Source organism: Athene noctua, chromosome 3 (assembly GCF_965140245.1).
Source record: "Athene noctua chromosome 3, bAthNoc1.hap1.1, whole genome shotgun sequence".
In the NCBI taxonomy this organism is placed as follows: Eukaryota; Metazoa; Chordata; class Aves; order Strigiformes; family Strigidae; genus Athene; species Athene noctua.
In genome coordinates, this window is record NC_134039.1 from 9,010,002 (window position 1) to 9,031,230 (window position 21,229).

The window sequence follows — 21,229 nt, forward strand, 5'->3', positions numbered from 1 at the left end:
TCACAAGCACCGTTAAGTGTATGGTGGAGGAAAGTTCTGACTGTTCTCTCAGGCAGCTGGAAGTTCAGGAAGAAACTTCTTGAGATTTACAATGAAGAGTGCATCTTCTCTTCCTTCTCCAGACTTACCTTGGAGTGAGAATGTATAAATTTTATACTGAATGATTTCAGGTTAGTTAAAATATCACAGAACATCTACCTTGAACCACTGCCACTTCTATTCATTAAGAGGATGTCTCCATCCTGGCTTTTTCTGTTACCATTTACCTTCCCTTTCTTGCTGTTGCCATTTTCATAAGTGTTCGGGCATTTTGTCTCAGCAGTCCCATTGACGGCGATTCGTAAGGCAGCCTATGTTATTGTGTGAGGAGAGCGGGCGCACACTTGGCCAAGACCGAATGGAAATCCTTGCCTGATTTATGGACACAATGTAGTATGCTTTGTCCACAAAATCCAACCTGTGACTGTCCTGACAGTTGTCAACGACACCTTCTCTTTGCAACATGTTTGTCTTTGAACAAGCAACTGCTACTTGCACCACACAGTGTCAGCTGAAGCCGAATCCTTCCTGCAGGTCTCGGGCATGCAAGGGCAGCCTGCATTCTGCTACCCCATTTCTGTAGCTATCACACACCCTTTCATGTTTTTCTGTTGACATCCTGTGTGGGTTCTGATCCTTCCTTCTTGCTGTGAAAAGCTTTGGCTCTGCCTAGTGCATTCACAAGAGCACATGGGCAGCAAGACTTGCATGTATGTGCACGTGTGGTTCTTCCTTTACTTACGCAGTTACAGAGAAGGAATTCAACTGAGTGCTGCAGAATCACTACAGTCTGAAGAAGTGTCTTTGCTTAGAAGAGCTGTAGAGCAAAAAGGAAAATACTAGAGACAATATGAGTAGAAAATGTAACTGATAGTAGAAAAATCTGTATAATTGGTCTTGCATTGATGCTGTGTAAACAGGCTGATTAGCATGAAGACTGATGTTCTCAGATTAAAGTGCTTCTGACCCATGATTTTCACTGATTCATGTGACTTTTCTTAACCTGAAAAGCTCAAGAGTGAATCTCAGCTTTAGAAAGGTTTTTACAATTCCCAGTTGTGAAGAAACCTTGAAAACACTAAGTAAAAGTTTCTGGGTACTGAAAGGCCTATAAAAGGTACACATTGACACAAAGTCGGTGGGGGGGTTTTTTTAGCCGTTCTTAACACCTTTCCACATAGGAGGTTGGAATTATTGTTCTCTAGCCACAGTCTGGGCACAGCATGATACACAGCAATGCAGAATTCTTTGTTGCACCAACCCTATCTGTGTTCCAGTGGTGGAACAGGCCTTCAGTTTCTCTTGACTTTTGATGTGCTGGTGGATGGGATAAAAGAAAATTTTCCATCAAAATCTGTGCATTGTCTGAGATAAGTGTGAGTCAAAGGATAGGACTGAAAGTGTTGCTTGCTAGTTTTCTGAACATTAACATGACTTAAGAATCAGGCAAAAAAAAAAAAAGTAAAATAGTAGAAGCAAAAATAGTGTTTCTCTATAGCCTGCTGCTGGCCATGTCACTGAATTCAGATCTGATAAAGCTGATTTATCTTTTTCATGTATCTCAGGACCAGAAGAACAGCATTTGGCTCACTCCAGTACTACTCATACCACATTTCCACGAAAGAAACCTTTTTCCCAGTTTTTCTAGTGGTGATTGTTGGAAGCTACAACAAATTAACATGGAGAGTGGGAGAAGATTCAAGGTGATTCAAGGTTTTATTGACACAGAATACTGTTTTGTTTTTTTTTTTCTTTGGAACCTATCAAGCTTCTTGGGATCCTGTTTCTTTAAATATTTCTCCTGTTCATGGAATGATTGGCAGCTGAGTGGGATAGAGGAGAAGAATCATCAGCTCTCACTTCTGAAATGGCTGCACAGTCAGAATTAATGGGGAGGGAGAGCCTTCTGACAGGAGGAAGATTCTGAGAATGTGAAAAACAGGAAAAAATGGGATTTTCCATAGGACTACGAATCAGGGGAATATGTTTTCAGGGCTGCCATACAAATAAAAATCACTGTGTTTGGTCTGTTAACATTACTGAAGGTTGGCAGCCAAGCCACGCTAGGCTCTGTCTAGGATCAATAGAAAGCAAGAGGCTTCTCTAAAGTATGATTCAGGTTTGAGATGGGCAGTTTCCGTTCAGAAGTGTTTGTTGATTAGACAGGACAAGCAGGCCACCAACTCAGGCATCTTGTTAAAGCATTTGAATTTATGTGAGCTTATCCAGATCCCAGTTCACCCATTTAAAATAAAATAATAACAGAAAACAAAAAAGATTTGTTGATTCAACGATAGAGAACATCAGGACCCTAACTAATGAGTTGTGCATATTTGTTAAAATAGCATGGAAAACAAATTAGTGTCATCAAGAAAATCCCAAAAGAGTGACTTGAATAACTCTTGAACCTTTTCAGGAATTCAGCATTGCAAAAGGCTTGTAAAAATGGGTTTTCCTGAGACACTGAATCACTGGAGGTAAAACCACTCAGCACCAAATAAAAAACTGCTTATTTTTCTCCTTTAATTGACAACATAGTAATTTTCAGCAGAATTCTGAAGCATAATGCGAATCAGAGGAATGCACTGTTCAGCCACCAGCAGCACAACTGACATAAATTGTATATCACAAGGACTAAGGTTTCTTTTGAAGACCATACCATGAAGAAAGATCTAAATGATTAAAAGATGAAGGAAGAACAAAGGAAACTGCAGGCAGCATCTCCCTTACCTCCTTAAAAAGGTCCAAATAAATAATACCATCTTTATTTGGCATGAGATTTCTCACTAAAAAGAGATGATTAAGTAGGATTTTGATCTTAAACTGGTGTCAGAGATAATGAAGTCATATGTAGCTGTTAAAAGACTTAAACTAATGCAAAGTGATAAAAGCTAAATACAGAATTGTTGTCAAGTATATGAAATAATGAATTGTCTTGATTTCCTTTGTTCTGGATTGTGCAGACTGTACAATCCAACAGCTGTAATAAATAATTGGTCCTTTTTTTTGAGACCTCAGTTTGTCAGGTGTAAAAGAAAACACAGTCAAGAGAGATGTGAACATAGTCAGCATTTCACAGGACTGAATGTTTGAGGAAACCCAGGGACTGTGTTCTTCTGTTACAGATTCCTAAATTTACCATATTTTTTAAATACCAACCAAGGAAAGAAAAAGAATGCAACAGATAAAATATATATATAAAGGCCTCAGATTTCAAATTTTATTTATATCTGTGTTTGATTTAACGGAATCACAGTACCACGGATCAGTTGAGGTTGGAAGGGACCTCTGGGGGTCATCTGGTCCAATCCCCCTGCTAAAGCAGGGGCACCTCAGCCCAATTGCCCAGGGCTACGTCCAGATGGCTTCTGAGTATCTCCAAGGAAGGAGACTCCACAACCTCCGTGGGACACCCGTGCCAGTGCTCAGTCATAGCCTTCTTTACACCAAGGGCACGTTGCTGGGTCCCGTTCAACCCGGTGTCTACCAGGCTTGCCCGGTCCTTTAGTGCCAAGTTGCTTTCCAGCTGGGTGGCCCCCAGCATGTACTGGTGCATGGGGCTGTTCCTCACCAGGTGCAGAACTTTGCACTACCCTTTCCTGAACTTCATGAGGTTCCTGTCATCCCATTTCTCCAGCCTTTATTTGCTTATTCAGATTTATTTTGATGTAAAATCAGTGTTTGAACAATTTTCTGGTTTTATTTTTCCTCATGATTTGAGATCACCAAACAAGAAAATGGGTAAAAACAGGAATTACATATCAGATTCCCTCTTTCTGGCAAAAATACTAATTCTCTGTTGTTATTTCACTCTTATTATCCACTTAAAATTCATATTCCCCTTAGTGGAGGTGTAAGTGGTAGTGGATTTTAAGAGCAACTTTGATTCCCAGTGGCCTCTGTGTTTTTAATAGGGATTAGACTTTCACACCTATGAAAAGTCTGCAAGTAATGAAAAATGTCAAATGCAGTCAAGAGGCCCTAAATATAACATATGACATGGAAAATATAAATGTACTTTATAGAATATGATTAATACTGATGTTCATTATAATGACATATCTTACAGGAAAATGTATTGCTAATGACTTAGGAGAAACTAGCCGCTAGAGAACTGTTCTCATTCTTTATACAAAAGCTACTCTCTGCACACAGTACAATTCAGAATTGCTAAATCCTGTTGAAAATTGTCACCGTAACTAGGTACTTGTAGCATTTATTTCTGTCCTTGTAAGAGTGTACTGGTCGTGGATTTACAAAGGGATGTAACTTTGGCTTCCAAGAAAGATAGGTATTGATTATACATAATGAAGCACATAACAGTGACTTCAATATAACTATTACCCTGAGATTCTAAATGAAGCACAACAGATATCTTATTTTTTAAGACTTTAATGACTTAATATATTATCCGTATTTGGCACAGTTGATCTACAAGGTACAAGTGATTTTTCCATTCATTCTCTTGGTGGATCTATAGTTATCTGAAGTATTTCAGCATGGTTTAGAGTCTTAAGCCACTTAACATAGGGTTATCATATTTGTCTATGGTTGGACAGAAATAGTACGTTTCAGGAAATGTTAGACCTGCTCACAGACAACTGGTTTGTATGTGCTAAATCCAGTGCATTTGTGAGTCATCAAACTTACTGTACAATATGCACGATAAGTCCCAGACTTGATTTAAATAAACTACTTACTGTCCTGGTTTGAGTGAGTGGCAGGCGTTTTTGGTAGCAGGGGAGAGGGCAACAGTGGTGGCCTCCTGTGAGAAACTTCTTGAAGGTCCCCCAGCTCCAAGTCAGACCTGCCTTTGCACCAAGGCTGGGGCCACTTAGCTGCGCCTCTGCAAGAACATATTTAAGAAGGGGAAGCTGGGAGGAGTGGTGGGAGTGGTGAGAAGAAGTTGCAAGGAGAACGTCGGTGTGAACATCGAGGTCAGTGGAAGAAAGGAGAAGGGAGGGAGGTGCGCTAGAGCAGAGTCCCCTGTATCCCATAGCGAGATGACAGGGCTGCCCCCCCCCCCCCCCCCAAGAGGGTCTACGTTGCAGCAGATACCAATTTGCCCCACGCCGACCCAGGTGACTGCATCTGAAGAAGGCCAGGACCCCATGGCAAGAAGGCCCCGCTGTTGTAGCTCGGCGATGGGAGGGCTGCAACACATGGGGGTGACCCACATGCCCGTGGGAGTGACTCATGTCTGGGTTGGTTTGTGGAGGACTGTGCTGTGAGAGGGGGACTGTGCTGGGACAGGGGAGGGATGTCAGGAGTTCCCCACCCCGAGGTGGAAGAAGTCCTCATTCCCTGCACCACTTGGGGGGAGAAGATCGAGATACTGGGAGCAAAGCTGTGCCTGGAAAGAAGGGAGGGGTCGGGGAAGGTGTTTTCAAGATGTGATAATGCTTCTTGCAGTCCTACTCTGTCTGCTATGTGGTGTTGTTGGTGTCTGTATTAAATTTTATGTTCTCTTTTTCTTTCCCTAATGAGCCTGGGTTTTGCCAGTGCCTTAATGGATGAGTTCATCCTTCCCTGTCCTTATCTCAAGTTCCTGGGTCTTTTGCTTCCTTCCTTCCCAGCACTGGAGCAGCATCTTTGCCTATTTTCCCCTTCTCAGCACTGAGGCGAAAGGGGGGAGTGAGTGGCATCTTTGCTTATTTTCCACCTCTCAGTGCTGGGGGGAAGGGGAGAGTGAGTGGCTGCATGGTGCTCAGTTGCCCTGAGCTCAAGCCACAAACAACTACAGACTTGGTTTACATTATACTACAAATTTAAATTATACTACAAGTCCCAGACCTGGTTTAAATTATACAAATGTGTGTGGTGTGCAGAACAATCATCATTCAAAAATACAGATTCACTTGGCCATTCCAACTGTAGTATAATCTCAGGTAAAACTTTCAAAATTCCTAAATTTAACCTATACAAAATACCTGTGCAGAACTAGAATAAATGTCAAAGTAAGTACAGGTATACAGTATAGGTAAGATGAGGGCCAGGATTTCAAAGGTATGTGGAAGGGCATGTGGAATGAGTGTCACTCCTTTAAGGGTATCTGGTCAAGGACCTTTTCCAATGCAACAGGGACAGTAAGAAAAGCCATGAACAAGAACATACAGAGACACAAACCTGACTGACTTTATAAAGCAATGGGAACCAAACCTGGTCAGTCACATCAACTGGTAAGGGCATGTGAGAAGGTGATCTGACTGGGGACCTGTCAGTTGGGAAACTAAGGGGAAAAGGGGGAAACCTGAAACAAAATACACCGAGACACAGACCTGACAAAACAAACATGGAGGAAATGGCAAGGAACAAACCTCAGCACTCACACTAACTGATGAGCTATGAAGAAACCACAGGTGCCACTTCAGGAAGATCAGCCAGGACTCTAATAGCACTTAGGGATCTGGTGTAGTTGAGAACGGTCAGTGTGAGGTTAATGGTTGGACTGGATGATCTTCAAGGTCTTTTCCAACCTAGATGATTCTGTGACTTTGCAACTGCTAATACTGCACACGGGGGGACCCTGGACTGCGAGGGGCGCAGGAATGGACAGAGCTGCACAGAGCCACGGGGAGGGGGATGTGCAGGGGAAGGGGGACAGGGAGGAACAAAGGGTGGTAGACAGAAAGGGGTGCAAGTGGGGCCAGTCGGCTGTAAAACGGGGCTGGTCAGTACGCTTGTCTGGCTGAGCCTTGTGCCTGATCACTGCAGTCTGGCCTGGCTTCCTGTAACTTCTTATTCAATATCTTCTTAAGCATCTCTCTGCGCACGGGCACCCTCTGTGCCACGTGCTGCAAGGACTTGGGGCAGCTACTGGTGAGACCTGGCTGTGTGTGAGGGGAAGCTGGTGCCAGCTCCCGGGCTCAGACCTGGGGGTGGGCGCCCCTGGCCTGTGGTGCCAGCGACTGGGACGAGTGGGGTCTCCGTGTCAGCTACTGGACCCAGTGGGGGTCTTGAACCCTCCCACGCTGTCCCTGGGGTGGGAACGGTGTCTGTTCCCAAAACCAGCTCTGCGGGGACAGCGTGAGCGAGGTGAGCAAGGAGCTCAGCGCCACTGGAGCGGGCCCACGGGTCACTGCCCGTGTGCCTGGTGCCAGCTGCTGGGGGGAGTCTGTGTTTTCCCCAGCCCTGGTGTGCCGGGGGTGTGCCTGCGTATTCACCAGCAACCTTTAAGCTGCACTAGCCAGTGACTGTGGGGAGCCTGGGGTCTGGGCCAGGGGGGGACTTGTGAATATGGACTGCATGAGGGACGGGTGAGTGCTGTGTGTTTGCAGCAAGCGCTAAGCTGGACCAGTTGGCAAGCTGGGGACCCTGTGGGGCAAGTAAGGGGGCCCAAGATTCAGGCAGGGGTGTTGGCCAGGCAGAGAGGCCACGCTGGCAATCAAGGGATCTGGAAACGTGTGTGTGTGCACTTGTGAACCTGGAGAGTGGGGGGGGGGGTTGTGTGTGTGTGTGCCTGCACCTAGTGATCTCCCGCCTCTGCAAACTGAAGAGGCGGGGGCTTGGCTGGCTGTGGATTGTCACGTATGTGAGTCCCGTATGTCGGTGCTGTTGAAGGCAGCGCCTTGTCTGTGGCAGCCTGTGATGACTGGTCACGTCGGTGTCCTCTGTGTGTGTCTGTGTGTGGGTCTGGGATACGTGCGCAGCCTCGTCACTGCTTGAACCTGCAAACAGGAGGTGATCTACGCTGAATCTGACAAATATTTTTAAATGCTCCCTTTCTGAATTGGGAGTCTGTATTCCTAACAGCTCACCAAGTTAGTTAAATTTAAACTTAGTTTAGAGCTTTGTTAGCAGTATATCTGAAATGTGAGCTTGTTATTTCAACTTCAAGTTATTTCAACTTCCTTCAAATGGAAGGCTATAGCTTCCCGTGATTCTCAACAACTAAACTGAATTTTGTGAGAACACCCATACAGAGGAAGACTGTGAATATAAAGGATGTTATTCAATGAGAAGCTAGGACTTTTCTGTGAAACTGCCTTTTTAAACATAGATTTTTCTCTGTCAACAGATAAATATATATATATAAACATTTGGTATAAGACTTTAACCAGGATTTTATCATTTTACAGTATATTAGCCCCCACTGGCACAGTAGTGTCTTCTCTGGCATAGTTTTTAATAACACTGACAACCTAGGTGCATAAAGAAATGAAAGACACAGAATAATATGCAGTTTGAATTTAGGTAAATATAAAACATTGTGTCTATATGTATAGATACACACTTGATAAGTAATTTTTTAAGTAAGCATATTAAGGTATGTTTAAGGAACTGCATACTTTTCTGTGTGGCTGAAATGACAAATCATCACAATCCTAAAGCAGTTACTGAATTACTAAATAGTAATACAGAATTACTAAATAATCTTGCTCACTCAGTATTAATGCTCATTTGCATTTTAGTTCTAAGATAGGGGTAACTTGAAATAGCGTTAGAATAGAAACTGTGGTGTCAGTGTAGCTGGATATCTTGTTGGTAATTCATTAAATATCATACTCTGGAACTACACTGGATACAAATGTTTCTTTAATGGTGATGGTATTTTGTAACCTCATTGAAGTAGATAATTAAATGTCAAGTTTAAAAAACCCTGGTAAAGGAAAGCTCTTAAGGCTGCTTAGTAATGGACAAAGAAATATTAATCTTTCTTCAGACTGTAAAAACAATTGTGTACTTCTGAGAGTGACTAGTCTTCATTTATAGCAAGGATGACATATATGTCCTTAAGCATTCTGTAAATTTAGCCTAATGAAGTACACTTGCTCATATTTGGCCATTAAACGGTCTGAGAAATTTCACTGTAAGAGACTGAGATTAATAACCCACCAACTCCAGGCTTGTGTAGCCCATTTGTTCTCAAAAAGACTGCAAATACCACGACTGACTTCAGTGTGTTTTCAGCAGTTAAAGAAACTTGGATGTGTACCTAACATTCAGAACACAGATAATCCCACGAGTTCCAGTGGAATTACTTTTGCTCCATATTACATGAGGTGGATGAGGAATGTGTTTAAATATCCTGCCAGTATGGAACTTGATTCTACAATAAATAATCATGCTGAGTGTTGCTAACGCACATGAGCAATCCAGTGTGTTCAGCATTTCTTGCATTATTAATAGAACATTTACTGAAGTGTTCAAAGATCTTCAGCAATTCATGTTACCTCCAAGAGTTTCTAAACTAGACCTGTTAAAAAGACACTTACACAGTGTATTTCAAAGGCAGTTGTTGATAATCATGTTGACATAGATCAGGCTTGTATAGCTCTCTGTTAACAAGAGAGTAAGATTTTGCTATTTCAGACCCATCTTTTAAACAGAGTTAAGAAAGGGATATAAGAAAGTATGCTCCTAACATTTTTATACAATCATGAAACAGAATGATGAAAACCCAATTCTTGAGTAAAACCACTGGTGATTCATCCTTTTTAATACAATTTTATATATAGATGTGAGCTGGTTTTGAATCTATAGAAATCACAATTCTGATGACACTGGTGCATTTACATGAGGGTAAACCTGTCGAGATCAGAATGCCTTTGTTTCTAGTAGGCATGGTTAGAACACTCAGTTTTACCCAGTGGAAATAGATCTTGCAAGCATAAATACTTTTGCCTTTCACTTTACAAAGTGACAAAGACATATTTTATGAGCACCAAGGAGCATTATTGCCTTTCTGTTGAGAAAGGAACAGACTATCACATAGAAAGATGGCACAGAGACTTTTTTCTTCAATAAAATAATTGTATTGAGGCTACATGAAAGCAAGTCTTCTATTAAAAAAAAAATATCCTAGAGAATAGTTTCACATTTTTATTAAAATCTCACAGTAATAAGTGAAAGCACCTTCTTTGCTTAAAATCGTTATCTTTGTCTCCCATTAAGTTTATTTGCTTAAATAAAAAATTGTCTTAGAAAAGCAAGACAGAAATTGAATGTCAAATACACAGAAAACAGAGACATAAACCCAACTTTGAATTGGGCTAGTTTTACTAGTTCTAGGCTAACCTTCATTAAAACTGTATACACACTGTTACAGTACTAGTATTATAATTCATTAAAGTATGTTTAAAAAAACCTAAGAAGTGTGACATGGAGTTTAGCACTGGAGGTTTGAATTAACCTCTTGGTACTGATGAGAAATGATAGGTAGCAGGACACATGCTTCGCATGACCTTGAAAATGACAAACAGATTTTTGATTTAATAGAATATAAAGGTTCAGCAGATTGGATATTAATAGAAGGGTGATGTAGTTAAAACACCAAGCTAGGAAAATGATCGTCTCAGTAATATGTCAAGCTCAGCAATGACAATGTGACTGTGATCAAACAGAGGTGAGGTGAGAGCCAGTCTGTGTGCCTGAGGTGGAACTGCGGTGAGCTGGAGCTGAGCTGCTGCTCCAGATCCTGACATGGAAACTAGTGAGGAGTGTCCTATTTTCTCCTGGGTCTACTCATTGGAGTGGTGATGGGGGTAGGTCTCAGTGTGTGTGCCAGTGGGTGAAAACGTTTCACTGACAATCAGTCATGTATCTCTCACAGTATGGTCAGTCAGTTATTTGTGAGATTAACCATTGATTGACCATTTGTGAGACAATGCTGGTAAAAGCAAATTTCAATGGAGAATTTCAAGGAGGCTTTAATACACAGACCTTGATAACTAATTAAAAACAGTGTTGTGTTTCTCTTTGTTACATTCTTTCCTCATCAATGGTTGGTTGGGGTGAATCACAGGGCTAGAAATACATACTATATCATCTTGTTGGGGTGAATCACAGAGCTAGAACTACATACTATCTCCTCTTATTCCATGACTGACTAATGTAGTCAAAAACGGTCAATGTTTTTATTGTCTCTGACAGAGAAATTAAGGTTTGCATTAGACCTTGCCAGCTGTTACAAAACCCCCCTGTTCTTTCTTTATTTACAAGCTGTAAAAGGGTTAAGTGATCCACTCTCCTGATGGCCTCCTGCTACCTCTGCCTACAGTTCCTGGATTCCTGCCATTTGTTGAATTCAACAATGGGACAATGAAGCACAACAAGAAAATATTCTCCAAGTAAACAGGCACCAAAAGGGAGGCTCGGGAATAGGTGGGCCCCTTGTTAAATGGTGCAGGGGCCCTGGTGACAAAGGATGTGGAAGAAGTCAAGGTACTCAGTGCGTTCTTCACCTTGGTCTCTACAGGTAAGACCAGCCTTCAGGAGTCAGAGTGTGATTCTATGACTTTTTGACTTAAATTTAATGATTTAATAAAATCCTGCTTTTATGGAAATGAGCAGCTTCTCTGGATGTTGACTAGATTTCTCTGACTTTCCTTCCTGCCTCCCTCCCTCCCTCCCTCCCTTCCTTTCTTCCCTTTCTTTTCATATCCACTCCCTCCCTTCTTCCCTCCCTGTGCACCTGCCCACCCCCTTTCCTCTCTCCTTCCCTCTCTTCCTTTTCTTTTCTACCTTCACAAAGCAATTTCATTATGACCTTTGACCTCCTTTAATTTTTTAAATTTAAAAAGCACATTCTGTTTCATGACTAAATATTTTCCAGGGCTTTTACTTGAGGGCAACTTCATGTTTGCCACTTCTAATCCCAGAAATCTAAGGATCCTCAAACCTCATTCAAAGCTGAAATTTTAGTCTACAACGTACTTTCTTGCACAATAAAATATGTTCCCTTATTTGTCTTTTCTGCCCAATAACTGTTCTTGTACCCCAGTTTTATTCTTTCACATCCTTTGGCTGCTTCAGGTTTGCAGAGGATCTAGTGGGTTAAATCAAATCAAACAGGTAATGATGGCCCTTACCTTTTTTTTTTTTAAGGCTCAACAATAGAATAGGCAGAGCATCCCTAACAATTGCTGGACACCCTTTGCCTAAATTCAGCTACTCCTAATTAAGTTTAAAACACCCGACTCCTAAGGAGGCAGCTATGTTATGATGTGGCTAACACTATCTCATTTGATTTCCTTCTGAAACAGCTGTTCCAGCTGTACAGTTACACAGAATGCAAACTGTGGATAAGAAGCAGTGCTGCTTTTCAGATTTGAGCTCTGTCTTTCTAGAGGAAATAAATAAGAAAAGACTAATCCAAAATACCAAAGTAAAACATGCCAGACACACAGCTGGGGCACAGTCACAAGGGATTTCTGCAGAATACGCTTTATTGACACTACCTGGCCATGTGCATTTAATCAGTTAGTCTTCTGCTGTAAAGTTCTTCCAGTGAAGAAAATGTTCTCTCCTTCCATTCTCATAACATTTCTGCAGGGCTTTTAGTTAAAAGGAGGTAAGCAAGATGCTATTTAATACAACGGTCATGGGCCTGAGAAGATGACCTGTAAGAAGAGATTGCTGTGTGCTGAATTTACTGGATTTATGGAGGAGGCTAAGGGACAATCTAATAGCAGCCTGCAAGTACTTGAAAGATCATTAAAAAGAAAATGGAAGCAAACTCTTCTCAATAGGGGTAGTTGAGATTACAAGTTGCAAAGGTCACAACTTGCAGTTTGGAAGGTTCAGATAGGAAAAAAAAAAAAAAAAAAAAAAAAGGCATTTTCACAGAGAGTTCTGTGCAGCACTGGAAGCAGTTGCCTAAAGGGGTAGTGGAATCTCTGTGCTTGGAGATTTTTCAAGACCTGGCTAGAGACAGCAATGTCCAACATGATCTAATGCTGGTGACAGTTCTACACTGACTGTGAGGTTGCTTAAGATATTCTATAGAAGTCCTTTCTAACCAACACATCTGTGTTTCTGCAACACCACTGAGTGCGATCCCTATTTATAAAGGACTTGGTGGCCTTACTACTGATATATCCCAATGTAACTGAGGTTAGGGTAAAATTAAAAAAATAGGTATCCTGTACTTCAGAGAGGATAATGTCTAATATAGGGCACAATCATGAGGTATGTGGTCCTCAAATGGAAGTAGCTCAGAAGGAGTTATGGGAAGGGTTAATTACTCCCCTATTTGTGACTAAGGGGAAAAGAAAATCAGTAGCTGGTCTTTATCCCAAGCTGGGGTCAAGCTTCAGGGCAATGGATCAAAGAATAGTATAAGGATATAACCAGAAACTGAAACAGATGGCAGGGTCTCCTCTCCTATCTAAGTGAGAAATTAAGGTCCACAGCAGAGATAAGTTTGGACTGATGAACTGTTGTTGGAGGCCCTTGCTTGGTCACACATTATTCTGGGCTCTGAGACTGGGTTTGAGCTTTCTGGTGCTATCAGAAGTGATGAAACATAAGCTTTTTGGCCAGAAAAGGACAAGAAGGACAGAAGAACTGCTAGGCCACATGACAGACCCCAAGTGTGCATCATGGGCACTGAAGGAACAATTCAACACTAATCCTTGGACACCGCTATGTGCCACTGCTTCCCAACCAGTCTATGTTTACTTTCATCGTACTATTACAAGAGAGGGAAATGCTACCTTTTCATTTAAAAAGGGGAGGGGGAACTGTGACAGAATGGTTCTGATGCACTTAGATCCCTGCACAGGACAAGATGAGCACTATGAACAAGTGTATGGTCCAGACCAAACAGTACGCTGGATGTGAAGCTTGCCAACTGCACTATGATGAACAGTGTGCCACCAGGAAAAGCTGAGGAACGCAGCGGTATAACACAGTGTCTTAGAAGATAGACACCTCCATGCCTTCTCTTTCAAAGTTGTTTTTTTCCCCCATTCTTTCTCAAAAAAGCTTAAGGAACTCCTTTTCTTTGACTAGTGGCTATAAAAGGTTGTAATGCCCTTTTTAAACAATAATTCACTCTGGGAGGAAAAGACCAGGTACCATGCCGTTCTCAATACATGCAAACTTCCAAGGGCATGTCTTAAGTGCAGGACAGGATATTTTAAGTGAGGGAGAATAGTATTCTCCTCACCTTCTTTATGGTGTATATGTCTAAAATTTTAGCTAAACATTTTACTCCCACCACAATTTCCTTGCAAATGTTCTGTTACTGAAATATTCTCTTCATTCTGGAAAGCAAAGACATTGAGATTTTATAATCACCTTTTACACTCAAAATACAAAGCAAAATTATATTTAACTTCTGCACTTAACAGAGTTTTCATAAAAGCAAACTTGGCAGTGAGTGCTTCTTCAAGTGCAACTGCCTTACTTCCAATTCTGGTCTCTAAGTCTCCAAATTGTTGATGCAATAAAATGAAGATAGATGGGTTTTCTATTCCAGGTTTTCAAACTGAGTTTCTATTTTAATAGATATGCAGATTATGGAAATGGCAAAATTTTACATACCTTTTAAAATTTGCATTTTTTGAGATAGATTTTTCACAACTGGGACCTGAAAAATCTAGCTTATAAGAAATAAATATAGCCATTATCCACCATCTTTCTACACCTCTCAAAACTCAGTTTAAAACTAAAATACTAAGAGTGAAATAGTGTCCGTCCTCACAGTCACCGTGATGTAAGAAAGTAGTCTCAGCTTCCATGCAACAGCCTGCCAAGAGACTCCACCAAGCAGCCAGTATCTGTTCAAGAACACAGTAAAGAGCCAGGTAGGCTGTGATCAGTCAGCAATTGCTCCACTCTGACATGGTGAAGACACCCTTGTGGCCACCAGCTCAGCCACTTAGTGGGCAACCTCCACTTCCTTAAGTGTTTCTTGTTTCTGTTGTTTAGCGGTTATTCCCATAGAAGAAAGTAAGTTATGGAAAGGATAATCCCATTTTATCCTAAACTCTGGATCAAAATAAAACTGCCATTAAAGTTAGTGAGCAGGACCACAGGTAGCAGGATTCTCTGTGAAATCAGAGATAGGAACAATGGGTTTCATCATTCATCACCTTTAACTGTTCATCACCTCATCTGCCAGTGAAGTGAACTTTGCTGCAAACTCAGACAGGCTGAGCCAAATCTTATTAAAAGATTAGCCTCAATGCTTTTGTACCTTTATGTGTTTCTCTGCTCTGCCTGTACCAGTAAGTGCACAAGCCTCCATCTTTCACAATCAGGCTGAAGGTGAAGCTCTGGAAGGCACATAAGTCAGTCTTGCTAAGCTCAGTTTTGGCGTGGAGGTAGAACTACAAAGGTGGTCATCTACAGAACTTTTTGCACTCTTCTCTGAAGAAATTGGTGGTTTTCACAGACTGAGGTTGGAAAAAAGAGTCATTACAGCAAATTCTGTGCAAAGTGATCACTAAGAGGGAACCTCTCTTAGTATTGCCACAATGACACAATATGATCTGGTCCCCGATGTCACCAAGATGAACCATACCCTTTCTAAAAAATACCAGTCTTCTTGACACTAAAATGCTGGTCACTAGACAACCCTACGCTGGCAGAGGATGATCCATGGTCACATATCTTTATCTCGAAACTCTGCTTTAAGTGATTGCTGTAAGCAGTTTCCTTAAGCACAAATGCCTTTTGATCCTATTCATATTATTAATGCCAACCAAAAGTTAGTTATTCAATGGGGCCAAAAAATTATGGTCAATGTCTTCAATTGTTAGTATTAGATTTGAGAAAAGAATGGAATACATTTAACTACACTGAGATCTTCACTGATGGAATACATTTAACTTCACTGAGAGCTAAATTAATGTTCTGCACAGTTGAAGTTGGTAGGAGAAGATGGCTCAGAGCCATATTTCTGCTCCCCCATTCCTGAGTTAGCTAGAAACCAAAAAAGCCCCCATGCTTATATTAGAACTGACTTGTTACTAGCCTGAGTAGTATGGGCTACTTATTCCTAGTAGGAGCACTGTACAGGTAAGAACACTGTACAGGATCAAAATGGGGTAAAGTGGAATGCTCCCTGCTGTAACTCGGAGCTGTCTCTACTTTCACAGGCCTGGATCTCATGATACTGCACCAGTTATACTAATCTGTATGGGGAAGCACGTCTGTCATGCCTGTTACCCCAGATCTTCAGGAGAATGTTTTTTTTTTCTAATCCAAACCCAAGCTTTGTATTCAGGGAGGACTCTACTTTGCTACCATTAATAAATTATCTAATGCCTTTATTCTTAGCAATGAAACGTGTCTCTTTTCTCGCTACCGACGCTATGCAGTCTCCAGCATAAGAACTGCCTTTTATGAAGTCAATGTGCAATGGCATTGTACAAAATCAGCCTAATTTCAGGTTCTAGGATTGTTTCGGCCAGCGACTCACCTGTTATATGTAAACGTATACGTCTGTTGGATGTGCCTGTAAACCCTGGCACACTGTGCTATTGCGGGACTTTGTGCTTATTGCAGCCTTTCAGTACTTAAAGGGAGCTTATAAGAAAGATGGGGCCAAACTTCTTAGCAGGGCCTGTTGCGATAGGACAAGGGGTAATGGTTTTAAATTAAGGAGGGTAGATTTAGACTAGATTTAAGGAAGAAAGTTTTCACAATGAAGGCAGTGAAACACTGAGTCGCTCAGAAAGGTGGTAGATGCCCCGTTCCTAGAAACTTTCAAGGCCAGGTTGGATGGGTCTCTGAGCAAGCTGATCTAGTTGAAGATGTCCCTGCTCAGTGCAGGAGGGCTGGACTAGATAAGCTTTAAAGGTCTCTTCCAACCCAAACTATTCTACGATTCTATTCCCTTCACCTCGCATACATCCACAAGCTCCATTCAGGCACACTTCTGAAATCTCACTTGTTTCCCATCACTGATACCAGGGCTACTATTCATATGGATTCCATTTAATGCATTTAACATAAAAAGATGCAGAAACCACAATCTACAGCAGGTCAGCACCATGAATTTTGCAGAATTTTCATGCGTATGTTCTACAAAGAGTCTCTCACTTTTTTTTTTTTTTCTGAGTGCCCTTATTTGCAGAGAACTCAATCCTAGTTCTGTTATTTACACAAACAGTCCTGCTTTATTTAGACAAGTCCTCTTTCATGACTAAAGATACAGAGGTTCATTTTTATATCTTGAGGAAAGATTCTACATCTTTTGTTCCAATAGAACTCCCCTTAAAGTCCACAGGATTGCCAAGGGGAATAAAGATTTTCTGAACCTTTGTTCCCCTGTGCACTCCAAGCAAAGCTTGAAACCATTCCAGCACACTTCCTATTAGTGTGAGTCCGTGCCCTTCAGTAAGGCTCTAAATAGAAAAGACTTGTGGTTTTATTCCCCTTGACTTTTTGTTTTATACAAAGCACTGTGTACTCTCAGGCTGCTATAAACACATATTCCACTTAATTCCACTTAAACTCTGGCAGATAGACCAGTATCAGGCTGTTATCAGTACAATAAAATTACAAAACTATTCTGAGCCTGATCCAAGATCCAACAGCACCTGTGGCAACACTTCCACTCACTTAACTCTGTTTTGTATCAAGCTATAAGGCTACGGGCATACTGGTAATATAAATGTCTGTACAATCTGGTACCATGGCAGCACACTTCTGCAAGTTTCCTGGTAACATGAGGTATCTTCCTTGACTGGAAAGTAATGCCAGTGAGCTATTATTGTTATCTTACTGTAGTTTTGGTCTTCCCTTGTCTGCATTTGTTATCATTTGTTTAACGAGCCAGCACTACGGTCATCAGAGGGTCGTTAAAAAGTTTTATCATACAGTAATCCATGTTCTTTGTCTTAATGTTTTTGGTTTTGTTTTTTTTAAACAGTATACTTGCCATATTTGGCCAAAAGTTTGATTAATGCTCTTAGTTGTGGTAGATGTAAAAAAAAAAAAAAAATCTGCTATTAAGTCGTAACATAAGTAATTGGCTCAAATCAGTCTGAGTAAGAATCGGGTTTTTTGAATGATTTTCAAGTGGGGCATTTTGATCATTTAACAAAATGTTTTAACTCTTCATCTCTTTACAGCTGACATTTTTTACATCATGCATATCACCACGGCATCAAATATTTCAGAAATTTAGTGAGCATCAAATCATGCATATTACTGGTATGCCACTGGTTTCAAATGAAGCAAATTTATACCAATTGCAAATTTATACCAATTGCTATTTTTCTCTGATGCTGCAATAAGCCCAAAAGTGAGATGCTTTGCCTGTATATTCCTTCTGTCACATAACATTTGCAAACTTCAGGAGAAAGTTAGAGAAATACAGGTTTGAAGGTCAAACTGGTATCATATGACTGCTAAATATAGGTGCTTGAGGAGTGAAAGAGCTTCAAAGGTCTTGGCATATTTTGCTCAGTGCACTTTTAAATCTGCACGGATGCAGACTACTCTCAGTACATAACAGATCTTAACATCACAAATATGAAAATTAATAAAACAGAAAATATCTCGGCAGGTGTTATTAATGTATTCCCCTGATCTTCTTAAGGTAGAAGTGCAGCAGGATATGCCCAATATGCAATATTTTCACTCATTTCACAAATCTGTCACTGATGAATACTCTGAGGACTGGAAGCACAGCGTTTTCATATTCTCCTAACCTGTATGCAGCATTGGAATGAAACTGTCGTTATTAAGAAAGCCTTTTCCATAAAATGACATTGCAGTGTGTGCAGCATTGCACAAGCAGAAAGACAACGGCAGTTAAACAGCAAAAATACACTAACAGTGAATTGAAATAGAAGAGGAACATTTAAAGAGCTCCTCTCACCTATTTTCCCTGTCTACTGACAATTTCCAGTGAAAAACGGCTTTGAAAGGAACTGGCTGTACTTGTACGTTTCTCCTTGCAGTACTGCCCAGGATCCTGGGACTTTTAATGCAATATGTGCTGTCAGTACTACGACAGTTTACAGATGTGCAGCCAGACTTCTTGCTATTTATAGATGCCTCTTCTGCAAACAGTATTCTACGGGGTTGTAATGCAGTAGCAGGCATGTTCTTTGATTTAATGCTCGCATCGCGTTCATTTAAGAAGATCCTGCTCTTCACCTGGCATGGCAAAGGAGGCATATTTACGAAGGTCAAGCAGGGAGAGCACTATTCAGAAGAGAAAAGTGGAATTCCCGAGGGAGCAGGACACCTACTGGGAGGACTATCTGAAAGGAGTAGACATTAGGCAGAAACATTGGAAGAATAAAGAAGGGAATAGTCGCGTGCTCACTCACACTTAAGTGGTGATTTTGTTCTTCTTTACCTCTGCAGGGCAGCTGGGGAGGATGGTCAGTGCCCCCAGTAAGGGCAAAGCTTGCTTGGGGTGCAGTGTCCCTGGGGGTCTGTACACGGCTGCGCTGCATGTCACTTAACGGTGCGTTAAGTGTTCAGAGTGCTAGGCACGGTCTATTAATAGAAACGGGGAGTTTGGCACACACTCGCACTTTCGCCTGTCTCCTTCTCACATGCTCCCAGAGAAGCTGGGACTGCATCCTGCATCCTTCTGCTTTTCCAGATCTGAGACTTCGCACACTGCCGTATCTCTTGAGAAGTCTCAGTGAGGTCAAGGCAGCCCTAGACAAGTAAACGAGGGCTGCTCAACCCCAATGTTGAGGAAAACGAAGGTAACGGGGCGGGGGGGGGGGGGAGGCGCGGATTTCTTGCAGAAAATCTGAGAGCTCGCCAGAGTACCCACCCTCTGGGTCCGAAGGCAGTGCAAAGCTATTCCCGGCACTGCCCAGGCCAGCCGGGCGCAAGGGGGAATGCTCCTCCCCCCCTGCCCCCGCGTCGGGCAGCTCCGCTCGGCAGCATGCAGGATGCTGCAGAGACACGGATGCTCCTGAAGTCCCCCAAAACGATCCCAGCAGAGGCCCCGCGGCGTTTTTCCAGGCGAAAATCACCCAGAGCTGGCAAAGGTGCTGTCGCCAGAGCCCGTCTTTGTTCCTACCAGCCTCAAACCCTTCCCCAGCGCCTCACACCCCCCCTCCCCTCCCTGCAGCCCGCGCGGACCCTCACCCCCAGCCCGGTCACACAACTTCCCGGGGAACCGGCCGTAAAGCGGCGGCTCCCGAACCCGAGAGCCACAGGAGGGTTCCGCGGGGTGCGAAGTTCTCTGCCGAGGGGGAGCGGGGTTGGGGGAGACACACACACACACGCAAGCAGGAAATCATAGCCGCGACAGAGGAGGCAGGAAAGTTTATTTGCACTTGCTGCTGCTTCTGCTAAGGGAGCTGTGCTCGGGGCTGGGGGAGCTCGGGCGCCGGGCTCTGCCTCGCATCCTTACCTCGGTGCTGTCGGCAGCGTTCTCCGCCATTTTCCTCCTCAGGAGCAGGCAGCGGGAGGAGTGTTTCATTCCCATAAGAGCTAGCCAAGGGGTTGGGGCTTCGGGCTTGATGTTTTGTTCGGTGTTTTTTCAAAGACCTCCAAACACTGGTGTGCGCCAAAGGGTAGGGAGAAAAAATTACGAGAAACAGCAGTAAATCAGTCAGCTTTGCCCTTTCTGCGTCGTCCACGGGGAATGTTTGTCGCCTCTTAGCATCGGGAGCTCCTCGGGCACTTTCAAGTCTTCGTCTTTCTCCCCTTTCCTCCAGCAAGCTCTTGGGATGGGCAGAGAGAGGCGGCGCGGCACACACTCTTCAGGTTAAACTAAAAGGCTGTCGGGCTGTGAGTCCTCCCCTTCTGAGAAAGCAGTCGGGCTAAACAGGAGAGAAGCACCAGCTAAACTGAACTTGGGCGTGCAGTGACCAGCTGGGCATCTTTGTGTCCTATGGCTACTCTTCCAGAGGCAGAGGGAGCCAGAGACAAAGCAACAGGACAAGGAAATCATAGCCCTTTATTTTCCTTCTTTGGGCTTCTTTCTTTCTCTCTCTCTAGGTCCCAGGAAACTTCCTTTAAAGATGGTCACAGAATTTACCACCCTCTTTCTATGAATGCTTTCTGAAATAGCAGACACCCACCCCACCCCCTCCTCCTACTACTACTCCCCCCCTTCCTCTTCCTCCTCCCCCTCCTCCTTCTTCCCCCCCCTTCTCCCGCCCCCCTTCCCTCTCCTCTCCCCTTCCTTCTCCCTACCAAGCTCTGCCCAAGAGCAGAAGGGGTGTCCTTCTCTGGGAATTGCATTCACGTGTCTTTCGTAGAAAAAAACATCGTATCGAGCTGCCCCCACTCGTCGACTACACCCTGTCACGCACAAGCACGCATTCACACGTACGCACACACACGTTGTCTCCCTCTCACACGGACAGGCACTATTTTTTTTCTTCCCCATCCCTCCTCTTCTTTTGAATCAGCAACACTTTCCTTTGTAAGGACTCTGGGCAAGGCTCTTAGAGAGCAACCGAAGAAGTCTGCTCCAGCTGCTTTCCTCCGAGTTAAGTATCAAACCTGCTTGCTTAATATATCTTCTCGT

The 21,229-nt window shown here is 42.7% G+C and overlaps 1 protein-coding gene across 3 annotated transcripts in view; it reads right to left on the reverse strand.

Annotated features, from left to right (window-relative positions):
• Nucleotides 1-21,004, reverse strand: part of PRMT8 (protein arginine methyltransferase 8) — a 71,438-nt gene extending 50,434 nt beyond the window's left edge. For 2 of the 3 annotated variants that reach the window (XM_074901908.1, XM_074901906.1), the window contains exon 1: nt 20,105-20,728. In XM_074901908.1, coding sequence (XP_074758009.1) covers nt 20,105-20,179 — 75 coding nt within the window. In that variant the 5' untranslated portion in view covers nt 20,180-20,728. Of the gene's footprint in view, nt 1-20,104; nt 20,729-20,892 lie in introns of those variants that run through there. The other variant, XM_074901907.1, reaches the window with a different exon arrangement.
• Nucleotides 21,005-21,229: the final 225 nt, after the last annotated feature.